The following is a 17,834-nucleotide window of genomic DNA, read 5'->3' on the forward strand; positions in this document are numbered from 1 at the left end:
TACTTTTTATTGACATATTTACAAACAACAGGTTAGGCTGTCTATGAAAATCCATTGAATAAAAATCACAATAGACTGTGTTGATCACATTTATCTATTTAGACTTTACAATGTTGATATGAAATGCATGATATGGTTATTGACTTATTGATAATAAATGGACTCTGTTTATTTTATAATGGATTTAAGTTTTTGCAAAACCAATGAACTTATTACTACAGGCACACAAAGTACATTAAAAAATCACATAATAATTTTTTGGACACAAAATATATTATGTTTTGACCTCTTATGCAGTATAGTTACATCAGACTGATTGTAGATATTTAATACAGGTTCCACTGACGTAATTACTTTTAAGAAACATAATTTTCAATTTATCCTTTATGATTCTTATTAGACATTTTAACAGAAATTATATAGACTGTTGAATGGGTAATTGACTTAAGCAACATTTTTTTTGCGAGACTGACTTTCATACATATTTAAAATCAGAACTTTTTTCTATATTTTTATAACCAAGTTAAATTAAAAAAAAAAAATTATGGTTAAGTCAATTGGCCTTTCAATATATTCAATGATTTCTTTGTTTGTTATTCCTGTATTATTATTTTTTATTGGATGAGCTATAAGATAACACAATATAAATAATTCTTACACTGCTATTTATTACGACTTACGAGTGGTTAAGTTTACTTAGGTTTATATTGAATATATAGAAGGCAATGAACATTTGTTTGCACAAAGCAAGGTCAATATTATCATTGTTATACACTTAAAAACCATATCAATCATCAATTTATAGAAAATATTATGAAATTCTGTGCAATAGGCAGATAATTTATTTTTCATTAGTCATATAAAATATTTTTGAACCAATTATTACAAAAGCCTCTTTTCTAAATTCTTCTTCATACCGTTATTAACAATTTTACCATTTTGACCACCTGTGTAGTTCTTTTTAAAGAAATCATAGAACATGTAGTAAACAAATATAACATTTGGGAAGTAAAGACATGAGACACCCAGTGGTGCATCACAGCTCGGTAAATAAACTTGCGATGCATGTATCAATACCACTGTGAATTGTATCTGAAATTACGAAAAGATATATTTAAAGTGTGAATATAGCCAGCTTGATCCAATGATTGTGTTTTTGGGGTGGGACCAGAAACAAAAACAGAGTTATGTATTTCTAAAATTAATTATTTGGAAAATAAACTAACAGTAATTTTGTACTGCATGGAATTATAAAGTGATTTATCATGAAAAATAGTAAGAAAGTTACTGAATGACTTCCTTCCTTATGTCAACAAATCAAAAAGTCATATATGATAATACACTAGATTTTGCTTGCATCTCTACCTGCATGAAAAAGTTTTACCAGTATAAATAGTGTCCCAGAATATAAAGTAGTCTATAGCACTCAAGAGTAATCATCATCAGCCGGGAATCGTCCACTGCTGGACCTAGGCCTCCCCCATTGAGCGCCACAGGGACTGGTTCTGGGCCGCCCTCATCCATCGGACTCCTCCTCACCATGGTCGTGGTCACCATGATCATCAGTGTATTTTTAAGTTATATTACTCTTGAGTAATATAACTTAAAAAATGTTCAAAATCGGTTGAGGAATTCCTGAGATAAGTACATTAAAACAAACACATGTACAAACTCTTCAGCATCATATAGTATAGATTACTTGTTTAAAAAAAAAATAACATAGCTACGGCTCCTTACCATCTGCATGGTCGTAATCCATTTCTTGTGTTTCATAAGAACATTCTTAACAGCTGGACTGCCTTCTGACGACAGTAAGTAATATGTGTACATGATAATATGTACCGCGTTGTTGACCATTGGTGTGAATGATGTTATTCCGCCTGAAATAAATGTTGTTGTTAGCTGGAATTTTGAGGGGAAATTATAGCTGAGTTTTCTAATGTTGCTAGTATTGGCTGATCTTATATTTGCCTTTTTTGTGTATTATTTTATTATGGGAATTTGATTTTTTTTGCGTGTTTTCTGCCTTTGTATACAAGTTAAGCCAGCAACTTATTTAATGGGTTGAGAAATAAATACTTTTTGGTATTGCAGTAACTTCAAAGCATCGGATGGCAGTCCATGTAGTCTACATATATTTTTTGAGAAATAAAATTCGAGTCAAAACTCTTAGTGAAATAGATAAACTGTTGCTACTCGACGGAACCGAAATATCCATAACTCTTCAATCCATTCTCATTAGAACAACGCGATTGTCTACATAAAACGTAACTGCTTACATTCAGTTTGGTCAGACAATAACCATTGACCTCACAACATGGGTCATTAATTAACATAAAAATATATATAACACCCCTACTTACCCCTTCATGCATTCGCTATAAACAGCATGCGGTAACTTAATTGAACTACATATAAAAAAAAATCAATAACATACACGTGCTCATACTGGGGTATGACGTGAGGCCTCAATATACGCAGCCTTGGATTTCCCGCTTCTTGCACACTCTAGTATACACTCGGGAATTAAATGGAAATGCATTAAAATAATTTTTAGAAATATGATGGAGTGACGTATAGTTTTCAGTTGTTTTTTTTTGTGAATTTGGTGAGTAGATTGTAATGAAGAATTTGCTTCGAAGCAAATTCTTCATTGCATTGCATTCAGATGATATTTGATCTGAAAATCCTCTTGAGACTTAGGAAAGTCGAACACACTAGCGGCCTAACTAATGCGAGGCTCAAGTTTTGGGCCTGGTTTTTGGTTTGGTTCTTTGGGCATTTTTACCCAATTGCCGAAGGAGGGTAATGGATTTACTTTGTGCCCTTTGCAAGCTCGAGACTGAGTGGGTGCACCATTCACCAACCATAATGGCAACCCTGCAATTGCGCAAGATATAGAACGATTCAATTCAGTAATACCTAAACCCTTTCCACCCAATATTCTAATATAATATAACTAGCTTTTGCCCGCGGCTCCGCCCGCGTTATAAAGTTTTTCAGGCTAAAGTTTTCCGTTATAAAAGTAGTAGTTTCCCGGGAGCCTTTGTTCTTCCCAGGGTCTCAAACTGTTTCCATACCAAATTTCATCTTAATACGTTGGGTAGTTTTTGAGTTTAACACGTTCAGGCAGACAGATGCAGCGGGGGACTTTTGTTTTATAATATATATTTTTAGAACTTTTTAAGAGGAACAATCCCGTCATACATCATTGTTGCATAACTTTAACTGTTTACGCAGCGCACGCAACGGAAGCTCTCAAAACTAATATTTTTTCCCCGTTTTTGCAACATGTTTCATTACTGCTCCGCTCCTATTGGTCATAGCGTGATGATATATAGCCTATAGCGCTCCACAAATAAAGGGCTATCCAACACAAAAACAATTTTTCAGTTTGGACCGGTAGTTCCTGAGATTAGCCATTACTGCTCCGCTCCTTTTGGGTATAGCGTGATGATATATAGCCTATAGCAATCCACAAATAAAGGGCTATCCAACGCAAAAAGAATTTTTCAGTTTGGACCGGTAGTTCCTGAGATTAGCCATTACTGCTCCGCTCCTATTGAGTATAGCGTGATGATATATAGCCTATAGTACTCCACGAACAAAGAGCTATCCAACGCAAAAAGAATTTTTCAGTTTGGACCGGTAGTTCCTGAGATTAGCCATTACTGCTCCGCTCCTTTTGGGTATAGCGTGATGATATATAGCCTATAGCAATCCACAAATAAAGGGCTATCCAACGCAAAAAGAATTTTTCAGTTTGGACCGGTAGTTCCTGAGATTAGCCATTACTGCTCCGCTCCTATTGGGTATAGCGTGATGATATATAGCCTATAGCACTCCACGAACAAAGGGCTATCCAACGCAAAAAGAATTTTTCAGTTTGGACCGGTAGTTCCTGAGATTAGCGCGTTCAAACAAACAAACAAACTCTTCAGCTTTATATAATAGTATAGATATACTTAATATTACAGAAATATGTGACATATTTTCCTTGTAGCATGAGTCACAATAGAAATTGTCCTTGAAGCTGTACGTCTCTTGAAGGGGCGCACGACGTCATATTAGGTCGTTACGGGTCAAGTATAAAGTCGACTGTCTCTAGTACTGATGTTATAATGGTTCGAGATATTTCCGAAAACGTAAAGGGTATGTCTTCTTTTTCTTAATCATATTCTTCATTTCTAAAGATCGTGTCCGTCTTTCAACGCTTTTATGGAGTTGATGAAGAGCTATTTTCATGTCCCCTGTCTTCAGCTTTCCTCTGGGCATTGATAATAGGAAATCTCGTTATAGGTTTTATTTGATCAGATCAGCGGGTAGGTGCTCCACGTGGTTTTCTACCATCTACTTTCCCCGCAACCCGTAGTTTGTCTAGGTTATCTGGCTGTCTTCGGGCGATATATGGGTTTGGTTATTGGAAATAAAATAGTGGAAATCTGCTTTCTTCATCTATAGTTTTATCCATAAGCTATATATAATATGGTTTTGACTGATTCTTACACGTGTTAATAACTATTATATTTAGAAAGAAAGAAGCAAAAATCTATTTAATGTTGGCGTTAAAACACGGAACATTTAGTATTATTTATATTCCAACTTGCAGAAAAAGAATCTAATATCAAATCTTACGTATAGCTCGTAAAATACAAATATCTTCAGTATTCTTATATTGTTTGATCCAAAATTTATCCACATTTTTAGCAGTGTATAAACGACAACTCTTGATATTGAAGTTTTGATAATAATTGGAATCCCCGTTGTCTCGGCATCTACGCTGTTGCCCGTCTATCCACCTGTTCATAAGTCTGTCTGTACGTCACTCCGGCTGTCATTTTGTCAGTCTGTGTGTCTATCTAGGTCACAAGGGCTGTTTATATAGGTATACATTTTGCCTTATGCTCAAGTTATAACTTGGGTTTATTTTGTGTCAAATTATTGGTTGTTTTTTTGGGCTGTGGTATTTAATATATTTGTAACACGTATTATAGATGCATTTTATTTTTCTACACTCCGCTGTCTGAACTTAAATGTTGCCAAATCTTATACTCATCCGTGCGCGCAAAGTGAATAAATACCGTTTTCAATAAACAATCTCAATCATATTTACGATCCGTCACGAAAATGAACCAATCAGAACAAAGACCTTTTTGCTTACAAAATGAAGTAATTTCCAGTCCAATTAATACACCAGTTTGTCATTCAAACACAATTGCAATAACGCTTGCTTACTTCTAAAAATAAATGTGGGTATTACATCTTTGTATATCTGGTTGTTATCAAACTACCCGCAAATTTTACTGCATACAGAAGGCTATCCGGAAGCGTATAATTAGATTACAGGTCTACATCTGAAGAGCCCTCAGAAACCAGTCTTGGTGTTGCGAAATAATTACGTCACTGACATCCATATACGCATGTTATATAATGTTAAATATGAAATCACGATGCAAGCCAGAAAACACTCTATCCCTTTAATACAAAGTTCGTGATGCTGTGACAGAAACTACTTTCACCACTAAACGGGCACGGGTTACTAGTAGGTTTGGTTCAGCTGGTCATTCGAGCGTTAAAGATTTGATAAAAGCTGCTGTGCTGTTTAACATTACTTCCTTGGTCTTTGGATTAGGAAGCACTAGACTCACTTGCTTGGTCGAGTCATGGTGTCTTGGTTTTTCTAAAACGATTTATCCAGTATTGGATTTTTAAGACACTGTGAGCTCATTCGGAGGAGATCGGATCGTCTACTCGATTTTTTTTTTATGGTAAAATTTAGATAATGTCACTGACTTTTCGGACGACCAACACCCCAGTCCGCTCCGTGATCTTGAAGGCTGCAGTCTTCAAAACTTTGGAAGAAAATTCAAATATAAAAAATCGCGATAAAATCCGAGAACTCGTATTATTTCAGTTCAGTATTGGATCTTTGAGACGATGATGATTAACAGGTTAGTTGAAACACCTTAACCAAATACATTCTGCTATATACTGCAACTCTTTGTGGATTTTTCTTGGACGATTTACTTGAGTTAGAGGTTTCAGAGTTTTTGCACGCCAGGCTTGTTAAGGCTATAATATCAAATTCTTTTTGCGATATACCTACAAAGTATTTTGCCTTATCTACACAGTGACATATTAAATAAACAAATAAATTAGAATGGGATAGGTGATGTCGAAAAGAAAAAAGTCAAAAACCTTCGCAGCTTCTTATGAGAGCTCTCAAAAACATATTGCACTAACAAGGTATGCTGTAATAAGCGAACTTGTTGCTAAAATGAGCATCAAACTATAGATATAAAATCTTTTCTTATTATTTAATAATAGACTTATACAATGAGCATCAAACAATAGACATTAAAACTTTTTAATTATTTAACAATAAACATACTGGTGTTAAAATTCGAATTTCGAATCTAACATGCGCGATATGCCAACTTGACATCATTAATGATCTTTGATTGTGTATTGAAAACAGACTTTCTCTAATTCGCGTTTTATTAATATTTTTCCTGTTAAAATTAAAAGTAAAAAAATGTATTCGTGTTAAATATTTTCCCGAGTAAAAGGACCTATAGCACTCAGGAGTAATGTAGCTTCATGTTAGTGAAAGAAGTTTCAAAATCGGTTTAGTAGTTTCAAAGATTAGCCCCTGAAAACCTAGAAACAAACTCACATACTATTCCTCTTTATATCATTAGTATAGATTCCTACTCCCTTGACATTTGAAATGATCATAGCTGTTCATGTATAGTGATCAGCATCCGATAATAAAACGCTTTAGTACCATCGGTTAACCTAACAAAACCTCTATACGTCTGTGAAAACAGTTCCACTTCCGACATTTATTACGTTTGAACATAGAGCGCATGTCGCCTCGCATAATCAAAGGTCAATCAACTCGGATTCGCGAATTGATCAGGCTGACCTGTGTAATAATGTTGCCAATTAACAGTGGCACGCAGTACGTTAATAGTAATTTATGGAGCGTCTATCAGTGGCGAAGCGTCCATACAACCCGATTCCTATCGGCTTACCTTTTAGGTTTATTTACGTTTGTCTTAGATTTTGCTTTCCGTTAAATTTGCCGCGATATGTTGCCTAAAGCATTTTTTTTTGCTTCGGGTTACCTTTTATAAAATTTCACCCTTTGCCACTGGCGTCTATGCACGTTTTTGACGAGATTTAAACGCGTTCTTGATACGTTTAATGCGTGTTTATTGTTTATGTAAGTATTGGTGTAGAGCAGTGGCAAAGGGTCCATGTAGCCCAATTACTACCGGCTTCCTTTTCTTAATTGATGTAAAATCAAATTATTACAACGATTTGCAGACCTCATTTATGCATATTCTTTGTACCTATGTATAAGTTGTGTAGGTCTCGGACCCACTCGACCCCTAAAACTCGTACCCTAGAATAAAAGTTGTAGATTCGTCACCAATTCAAGTGCCCATTGATTCCCTGATAGGAGAACAGTTAATATTAATTTATTTATAAGGTACCCATACGGAAATATACTATTATATAGCTGAAGAGTGTTTTTTAAACGCGCTAATCTCAGGAACTACTAATTCAAATTTAAAAAAATCTTTTAATGTTAGATAACCATTTATCGAGGAAGACTATAAGGTATACAGCATGTTATGACCAATAGGAACGGAGCCTCAATTAAAAATGTTGCAAAAACGGGGAAAATTTATTCTTTTTGAGAGCTTACGTTGCGTGCGCTGCGTAAACGGTTAATATTATAAGTTACGCAACAATCATGTATGAGGGAGTTGTTCCTCTTAAGTTCTAAAAAATATATTTGAAAACAAAGTTCTTCACCGCATCAGTCTGCTTGTCTGATCGCGATAAACTCAAAAGGTACCCAACGGATTTCGATGAAATTTAGTATGGAGATAGTATCAAACCCTGGGAAGGGGATAGGCTACTGTCTATCCCGGGAAAATATATAGCGGGACTTTTATCCCGGAAAACTCTTTCACGCGGGTGAAAAAGCATGTTAATAATATAATAATAATATCAGCCCTGTATTATATACTGTCCCACTGTTGGGCACGGGCCTCCACTACTACTAAGAGGGATTAGGCCTTAGTCCACCACGTTGACCTAGTGCGGGTTGGTAGACTTCACATACCCTCGAAATTCCTATAGAGAACTTCTCAGGTATGCAGGTTTCCTCACGATGTTTTCCTTCACCGTTACAGCAAGCGATAATTCACAAAGAATACACACATATTTTTTTAGAAAAAACACGAGGGGTGTGTGTGTGCCTTTTGGATTTGAACCTACGGACATTCGTCTCGGCAGTCCGTTCTACTACCAACTAGGCTATCGTCGCCTAAGCATGTTAGATTTTAATAATGTTGAGTCTTAATATTTTTTAACACCCGAATGAAAAAGAAAAATTATTTCGTCAGCCCACACTTAAAGGCTCTTTATTACGAATGATTGGCTTGAAGATCTCTAAATGTTTACAAAGAACATCAAACTGCTTGTTCGACGGACCCTACGCCTGTGGCGGCCCTTTGATCAAAACCTATTCGTTTGTTCACAAACTTGATGGTTTACAGTTATCTTGGTTTTCCTTTAGACTGGAAATAGACCGGCCTCGTGACGGATTTGTGATGTTGATGTGTGTGTCGGTGTTTTTTATTGAAGTTATAAAGGATGTTGATGTAATTAAATGTGGGCTTGAATGCGTTATTTCTGTTGGTATATATTTTTCATGTATTTTTTTTTCTCCCTTATATTTTTGGAAGCAGAGCTGATCTGATTTTGTAAATTATTAACCTTTGTTGGTGGTAGGATGTATTTTATATCCGCCCAAATAGCGACCACCGTACACAAGGCGTTAAAACACGCCATAGTGGTCCACGTAAGTGTCGCGTTCCGGGATCAGCATGTGTATGTCTGATTCCAACATAATAGGGGACCGGCCTATGTTTGATTTTGTACATTATTCTATATGTAATGGTTAATAATACAAAAAAGAAGCACTCCTGCGAAAACTGCATAAAAATTGGTTAAAAAATGAGCGAGTAATTCATATTTATAATATTGTAATGTGCAGAAGTGGGCGCGAGGTAGGGATATCGCTTCATCTCTTTCTTTCGCACGCGTCTTAATTCCCGATGACGTCACATATGGGTATTTCGTCCCTTTTCTGTTTCTTGTTAATTACCCCTTCCACCGAAATTCAAAGACTTCTTGATTTTTTACCGGATTTTAATAATTCCTTCTGTGTTATAATTTATATTATGTAAATATTTGATAATAGTAAAGAACAAAAATGAGTCCGGTAACCTATTGTGTCGACTTCTAAGGGGTAATCATCATCGTTCTACTAGACATTCTATTGGATGTTGCCGTGCCCGCATAAGAAAAAACTAAGCTGTGTTGAGTTCTTATTTTCATTTTATTAATTCCAAGAAAAAACATGGACGGAAACGCCAACAAAGGCTAATAAGTACGTTTCATAACGTCAAGATGAGATTTACGCAAGGCGTTCGTTTTGATCGTGCTGAATGTAACTGACAGAAATGGATGGGATAGTAATGATTGATGTCAGCACTGAATTTAATCATGTTCTGTTAAGGCCCTCATAGAAATAGCCTTAATAGAAATGTGATCTATATTTGGAATGAGAATCATGGTAGATGATTTTGATGCATACTATTACTAGGTTTAAGGCAACTAAAAATAACAGTAATCTCAATCTCTCGTGAATCAAGATCTGGGGTTAGTGGCTTGCATTTTTTTAGAAATAGATCTTTTTGAGTGGTTGTTTGTATGTGAAAGTCCATCTAGGTTTCATTCATCATCATTTCGATGTCTAGCATTCGCGTAAACATAAGAAATCATGAAAGTTGTATAAGTAACAGTAAAAAGAAGTGAAGTCAATAAAACCTAACAAATTAAACGTTTTACTGCCAATAAGTTATCGATGGTGGGTCGTGATTGCGACGATGTTTCGATTACTGTGTAGTGTGTACCAATATCGTTCCAAGATTTATTGGTTTGCGAGTGTTTTAATAGGTAATGAAAAAGTCCGTATCAAATATCAACAATTTTCTTTTTTTTCTTGGTGTTATCAACCGCCTTCCTGTTTGATTACTTTGCCCAAACTTGAACATCCCCTTGTTCAATAAGATCATTAATTCTCATGTTATTTCGTGGTACGTCAATTATGTATCAAAACTCTACCTGATGGTAAACGAAGTTATCTCAGCCAGGGACGGTTACTCTGCTTGAATACTTTGTCCAATTTGAGCGTCCTATTTGGGCAAGAAGGTTCTGGAGTGGAAGCCACAAACTGGCAAGCGCAGCGTCGAACGTCCACCCACGAGGTGGACAGATAACCTCATAAAAGTCGCAGGAGATCGCTGGATGCGGGGTGCTTCCAATAGGTAGATTTGAAAATCTTTGGGGGGGGGTGACCTATCTTTGTTCAGCAGTGGATATCCTGCGTCTGATGATGATGATTGCTTAATGGGTTATTGACTCATATCTTCCTGTGAATCGTCTAGAATTTGGGGTATCATCGGAAATGTACTCACTTAATATTTTGGTACCGGTATTTGTTTACTTACAAGCGGGAACGAAAGACCAACTTTTTTTTACATTTTTGTCGTAAAATAATCGGTTCTCGTTCCCATGCTACATTTGAAGCCATCAGTATTATAAAATATATATATGTTGTACAGTCGACTAAACATTTCCATTTAGAGCGTATTAGAACGTACGGTGTGGATTGCCGCAGCCTTCACGAATTCTCGGATGCGTTCACTTGAACTGAGCTGAATCCGATTTCCATGAATCTAATTAACATGGTGTATGTGTGTCTCTTTGATTATCGTTATGCGCGATTAAGGAATCATGCTGAATGTTAGGAAAATACTTAAGTTTATCATAATTTATATTTGTACCATTGTTTTTTGCAATGATCTGGTGGTTCTTCTGTAAAATAGAAGCGATACATTTTGAACTTTAATATTAAAGAAATATGACATTTACTAGCGTGTATTCCATTGATGGCTTTAAAGATAAAGTAGGTCAAAAATGTTTGGAGAAGAGTAAGACACCTAATATGAATATGACATGTTGCATGATGTAGAAAAGTAACAGAAAATTATAAAATTTCTGACTAATTTAACTCCGTCAATATTATAAAAACATTATTTTCATTCGATATGAATTCTTCACTCATGAAAGCAAACGTGCATGTTATATTTATTTTATCACGTGTTTGTTTTAATTCAGCGTGTTTATAAATAATATTTTATGATGAAATGAACGCTGGTGTAAAGCAAAATATAGGTTTTGAACTAAAATTTTGTATTTTGTGAAATGGTGAAGCTGGTACAAGTAAAAGTAAAGTGTTGCTCACGTTTTCGCCTGCTTGAAGGTCTTTGCCAGTAATTACGTCCCAAGATAAGCTCTAAAAATCCAAATTTCCCTCGAAAAGTGGGGCTTAAATTTTACCTGATATGGCTGTAGGCTATTGGCTATAGAATCATCCCTGCGAAGTTTACTTGCACCTTTGCCTACCTTTCCAAGGATACTAGCGTAGCTATATTTCGAGTCGTTTCCTATTACCCAACAGTAGCCGTACACAAGACCGAAGGGTCCGATGATTGTTAAAGATAATTGGAAACATGATCGTCGGACTGGGGGACAATTCCCTTCCAATAAGTCAGATGGTGCCACGTGACGTATCTTCTGACCTATCACGTTTGGTATAATGTTGGATTTATTATGAAATGAGAAGTAAAACTGTTTCGTCAATAGTCCAGTTGCATTCGGAAGACGATCAAAACAGCGTGATTGAACCTTATCTCGCCAGGAATATGATTTAGTTTGGTTTGGCAAATTAAAATCCGAGAAACTTAGATGTTGATACAATAATCGCAGGTAAATGTTTATGACCGCAGTTACTAAGAGCATCGAAATTAACAGCCCAATGCGCTGCATCCACATAAATAAGATCTGAATTTAATGAAGAAAATAAAAATTAATTCATAGGTGGCATAATTGAAATTAGCGGCGATAGCCTAGTTGGGTATGGAACGTACTGGCAAGAGGAATTTTCGCAGATTCAGAACCCAAGGCACACACCTCTGACTTTTCTAAAATCATGTGTGTATTCTTTGTGAATTTATCGTTCCCTTTAACAGAGAAGGAAAACATCGTGAGGAAACCTGCACATCTGAGAAGTTCTCTATAGGTATGTCGAAGGTGTGTGAAATCTAGGCCAGCGTGGTGGACTAAGGCCTAATCCCTCTCAGTAGTAGAGGAGGCCCGTGCTCAGCAGTGGGCAAGTATATAATACAGGGCTGATATTATTATTATTATAATTAAAATACCAATAGCAGAAATAACTAGTATTGGCACCCTCTGTTACGTTGATAATTGATCCCGAATACAGCTCGCCAAATATTGGCGTGTTACACTGCATACCCCCAAATAACTTGATGTATGTACTTGGCCTCGGCTAATTAATAAACACGCTACACAATCGACCACAATTCATGATTGATCCAGCACGAGTTTGCACAAGGCGTAGAGCGCTATTAGACCGCACAATGGACGTGTTTACATTGACGCGGGCCGTGGTTATGTCACGCTGTTGATGCTATTGGTTGATATAGATTGGTTTAGCGTGTCTGGTGAAGAAAGTTTTATAGAAATAAATAACCAGTGTGCGTTTTTCAGGATGACAAGGATATGTGTTAGGTCAGATTTTGCTCTCTGTAGCAAATTCTGTCCAATATGAAACAGTCTATAATTAATTATCTAATAAAGTTCTTCACAAATTTTCACATCTATATCACAGTAGGAGATCTCTCCTATGACATATCTATGCCAAGATGATTATCAGGTACAATAAGAGTACTAGGTTATAGGTCTTCCGTGTGCACAATTTCTGTGCACACGGGTATTTACCCGTCATCAATATTTTTACCTGTCGTGATGATACCCGTGAGATAAGTGCCGTCTGCAACCTTAATGTTTATTGTCCAATTATTAATACTATCTATAAATCATTCACGACTCTTGTCTAACAAAATGTTAGGAATATGAATGATGTAAATATTCTCGAAGGTGTTAAAAACTACCACTCTAATATTCATTCATTCCTTCCCTTCAAAACTAGACAACGTTTCTAGAATGCCCTTAGTAATGTAGATATTAATGAGCAATGTTGCTCACTCACCACCAGGTGATACTATTTGTTTATTTACAAAATACACTCTAGACACAACCGTGTTCAAAACAAACACACAAAACATTCTCAAACAATCAAACGTCCAAGTGTTGCCAGCAACAGACCGCTATTAAAATAGATTTATCGGCGCCGTTAAAACGTTTTATCTGAAATCGATGTCGGTTAGTGCATTGTGTAACGCTGGCGCTCGGCTTTTGTCTACAGTTTGAAATGTTGCCAGCCGATAGTTCCGGACTTCGGGTAATGTTCGATGCTTAGCTTCGGGATAGTTTCAATAAGATTTAAGAGGTTAAGTTTTAGAGTATGATGTTAGTTAGGCTCTATGTCTTTTCAATTGAGAGTCTTTCCAAAAAACGAGAATACAATATACCAATGTTCTTTTTTACATGTCCTCGTTTTATAAAAAGGCAATGTAGAAATGAGTTCATATGAATTTACGAGCATAAAGACCTTGACAATCGGAGAAGCGGCCAAAAACAATACGGCCAGCGGCTAGACTCGCTCCAGACGTATTCCGCAAATATGGAGCAATAAAACAATGCGATTCATTCTGGCAACATGTCCTAAGCTTTAATGCCGCGATGTTCAAGGCTTAGTAATTGGATTCCCCGCGTCGAGAAGTTTGTATCGTGTGATGTATTGGCAAATGTGGCATGATGTGTGTTTACTGGGTTTATTTGGAGTACATCCCGTATGCGTCATTGAAGTTATTATTTAAATTTACAGTGGTTAGTTACTTTGGTTTCCTCAGTGTTGACTTCGTTTGCACGATATCTAAGAAGAAATTAAAAATATTTTGTTCCAAAAGTCCAAAATATTACGTAGTTCTTGGTTCATGCTATCTATCAATAACCTTTATTTGATCGGTAGGTATACCTGGAGCTGATATTGTATTGTATCAGCCCACAATGTCCCAATGTTGGGCAAAGGCCTCCCCAAGATCCTTCCATGAATCACGATCCTGTGCTATATTGAACCAGTACCAGATAATCGGATAATCGTCCCAACTGGTGCAATAATTGCACTCACCATAGATCGAGTGTATTTTAGTCCTAAGATATCGCCACTAGTAAGATAACTTTTGCAAATTAATTCTTCTTGATCGCGTACTTTATTGGTGAAGGTCGTGTCCTTGAAACGGATTTATGACTTTATGTGCTACCTTTCCATTTCGTTCAGTTTAGGCTTCTCTTAAGGCAGTCGCAATAGATAATCCAGTGAAGGCACTAACATGATCTGACCAATGGCTAGATGTCAAACCGTGAGGTCTTTTTCCATCTACTATAATCATTACAACCAATTTATTAAAGTAATCTGTCTGAAAATATGTCGAAAATAACTAAAAAACCTTTTGGCAACAGAAAATTAATTAAACAGCGGCAAATCCTTTCCCTCCGTTCAAGTAAAAGGGACACAATAACCTTGTTAGCGCCTAATGATGATTGTCCAATGATTGCATTAATACATATGGCTTGCAGTTCACGCTCGTCACGACTCGTATCGACCTCGTCTGCCACCTTTCACATTGCAGTGGCTCATCCGCAATCTCCTTTATATCGGACGTTTCGAATGACTGGATTGCGTGTTCTTTTATTTCCTTTGATGGTAGTTTGGTTTGTCTTTTAAGATGACATTTAGTTCTTAAAGCCCCTTCTTTCCCAAAATTCCACAGAAGAACATTGCGGCTTGCAAGCGAATTTAGTTGTCTAAAATTTTTTTGAAGCGTATTTTGACAGAAAAGTAGCTTACAAGCAGGTTGTCCACCGTTAGAAGCCCGATGTTTACCCCGTCTTTTATTTTAATTAAATTTGCCGTCACAATTGCATGGTAGTACTAGCACAGAGCGTTATATCTTTGAAAGTAATAACCGTAAAATTAGCCAAGATACATCCAAACATTTGCAATACAACATAAGACATAAATTACGCTTATTATAACAAATTGACTTATCATACACACGTAATAAGAATCAATCATACATCTAATGATATATTTTGTACAAGATGCGTGAATGGTAACTTGTCAGAAAATGTGTAATCACGTTTGATTATAGGTCAAAGATGGTTTCGGAAGGTATAAAATTAATGACAGTTAAAGTGGCTACTTTATATCTTCATATTAATATATTTCGTGAAATATGTATACTTCATTTTTTTTAGAAACAAGCTGTACCAACTGTGCCACCATATTTTTGGCAATTTTTTTTATATCATCTCATGGTAAGAAGCAACCCTATCACTAAGCGCCACAGGTTGTCTTAAATCTAATTTCGTATAAAAGTAACAACCTATATATTTTTAACGATATTTCACGCATTTTAAATCCATTTATAAAACAGCCAACTTTGACGACAACAATGAACCAACACACAAACCCAATTTCGAGAATTACCTTCGTGCTTTATTTTTTTTTCTGTTGTAAATAGGCTGACGAAATTGTAAACGTAACCAAACGAGGAAGGGGCACGCAATTCGCGAATAACCACTAAATCATCGTAATTTACAAAATATGTTTCAACATGAACCGTAGGGTTGGCACTCCTGGCGTTGTCAGACCATTAGTTGGAAATCTGGGAATTATGTTTTAGCGCCGTAAAAGTCGTAAAGATAAAGCTTTTGTGCCGTAGGGCTGTCGTAATTTTTCTTAGGAGTTAAAAGGCGAAAATATGAAGAGCTGATGATAACAGAGCATCTAGTACGGCAAAGGCAAAATGCCTTGTACTTGAATTGATCAGAATAAGCCATTATTTAAAATTAAGATAACGCGGCAATGCAATTTTATTTTAAAAACACAAATTTGATTTGCTGTCAATACGATTATTCTAGTAGGTTGACAACCCTAGTTCTATTTGAGTAAACGATGGTTGAATAGCTTTATCGTTTGTAAAAATGGCGATTATGTCATGATATGCGTAACAATAGCCGATGTCTATGTTAGTATTTATTTTCAATTGATATGAGTCACTCAAAATAACATCATCATCATCTAATGAGCAACACCAGAGTTTTCTGCCCATTCTTTCCTGGTGAGAACTGCTATCTAAACTAATGGTAGAGTTAATATTGACGGAATCTAAATAATGTATAACATTTCACAGTTCCAAATAAATTATCATTTAATGGATCTTTACTCACCCCCAACATACTTAACGCCCGCCCAAATCAAGATCAGCGAGCTGATGTGATGATGCACGTGCAGAAACGACGCCTGGTGCTTCTTCTTCCTCAGCAGGAAGAACACCGTCTCGAACATTTCCAGCATTTTGATTATCACCGTCCACCAAAGGAACCGTAACATCCTCAGGGCTTCAGGGTTCATTGAGTAGTCTGGCAATTGGCAGCCGAAGGTGTATGTAGTGGTCCAGCCGGATGTCATTATCTGGAAAAGGATTTAGTGATTCGTGAATATTTGATTTGCACGAGGTCGTCACAGTGGGAACTCTCACTTTATACCTGCTTAGAGGCAGAGTGCAGGGACTGTAGTTTTAGTTTGAAGGGCATTGTAGTCAGTTTTGGGTAGTGTAAAATTTTGAAAAATATGTTTTTATATTAGTGGTTGGGAGCTAATGGGAGAAAGTGGGGCGTCAGTTTACTTTATTTAGAATAAAAAATAAAACACAATCAAAATTTGGTAAAAACTCAACAAGATGTAAGTCTTTGAATTCCGATGAAAGGGCTAAATGTAAAAAAACGAAAAAGAGACGCAATTATATCTAGTGACGTCATCAGGCATTACGATGAAAGCGAAAGATTTAGGGTCGCATTGATAGATGCAACTCAGTTTCAATTTAAAGTGTGATACCAGCTGAGACGATGTCAAATTAGGGTCAGCATACTAAGATAGTCGCTATGTCGCCGCCTCATTATCCCAAGGACCTATGTAAATATTTACTTATGTTGCAAAAATGATATTGAAAATTTTCATGTTGGTAATAATTAGAAAAGATGATAATTCATGTTTTCATTTACTTTCACTGTAAAAGACTTGCGATATATATAATTCAATTTACACGTCAAATATAACAAAGAACCTTTTAATAGTAAGCCAGCGATTTAATAAACCCATATTACCACCAGCTCAAATGAAATCTTAAGTCGCAATATGTGACGGATTTTGACAGCTGAGTTTTGTTTATTAAATACCGCCCAGCTGAGCTGAGAGTCTTAGATGACAGCTTATAGTCTTACTTATAAACTTGATTTAGCGTTAAGAGGTGGTTAAGAATTGCTTAAATATAGCTGTCAAAAACATCACGGTTTAAACCTTATTAAGAGGCAAGATGACAGGTTTTGGCTCACAGCTGATCGAGTAAATTTATGTTTTAACTAAGCGTACCTTTGCGATTTTTTTATAAGTGAGACTGTAAATGTTTACCTCAGATTTTACTCAAAGGTGAGTTTATTTATTAATAAGTACTACCCTTACTCCAAAAAGTGCATATTTTATCACGATTTTTTATATAATATAATTTTCTCCCGACGTTTCGAACACTTTGCGCCTTTCGTGGGTTAGTCTGAGGTGTTGGTCAAAATGCAAAGTTACTATATCTACCTACATTTTGGAATATTTCAAATGTTCCATTTCTTAACTAATGCTATTTCTG

General features: G+C 36.1%; 2 protein-coding genes across 2 annotated transcripts in view; one reads left to right on the forward strand and one right to left on the reverse strand.

Annotated features, from left to right (window-relative positions):
• Nucleotides 1-17,834, forward strand: part of LOC115453886 (oxysterol-binding protein-related protein 9) — a 115,364-nt gene that overhangs the window by 600 nt on the left and 96,930 nt on the right. The window lies entirely within an intron of this gene.
• LOC115450316 (elongation of very long chain fatty acids protein 7-like) lies at nt 36-16,595 on the reverse strand. The gene is made up of 3 exons (XM_037439095.1): nt 16,366-16,595; nt 1,738-1,880; nt 36-1,092 (listed from the first exon to the last, which is right to left on the reverse strand). The coding sequence occupies exons 1-3, from the start codon at nt 16,547-16,549 to the stop codon at nt 883-885; spliced, it is 537 nt and encodes a 178-aa protein (XP_037294992.1). The 5' UTR covers nt 16,550-16,595; the 3' UTR covers nt 36-882.

This window comes from Manduca sexta, chromosome 16 (genome assembly GCF_014839805.1).
Source record: "Manduca sexta isolate Smith_Timp_Sample1 chromosome 16, JHU_Msex_v1.0, whole genome shotgun sequence".
In the NCBI taxonomy this organism is placed as follows: Eukaryota; Metazoa; Arthropoda; class Insecta; order Lepidoptera; family Sphingidae; genus Manduca; species Manduca sexta.

Coding starts and splice junctions, on each gene's coding strand:
- LOC115450316 (XM_037439095.1), bottom strand. CDS start 16,549: ATGAACCCTGAAGCCCTGAGGATGTTACGGTTCCTTTGGTGGACGGTG. Junction 1,881..16,365: donor GGGCGTTAAGTATGTTGGGG/GTGAGTAAAGAT, acceptor CATTTATTTCAG/GCGGAATAACATCATTCACA. Junction 1,093..1,737: donor GGATTACGACCATGCAGATG/GTAAGGAGCCGT, acceptor TCGTAATTTCAG/ATACAATTCACAGTGGTATT.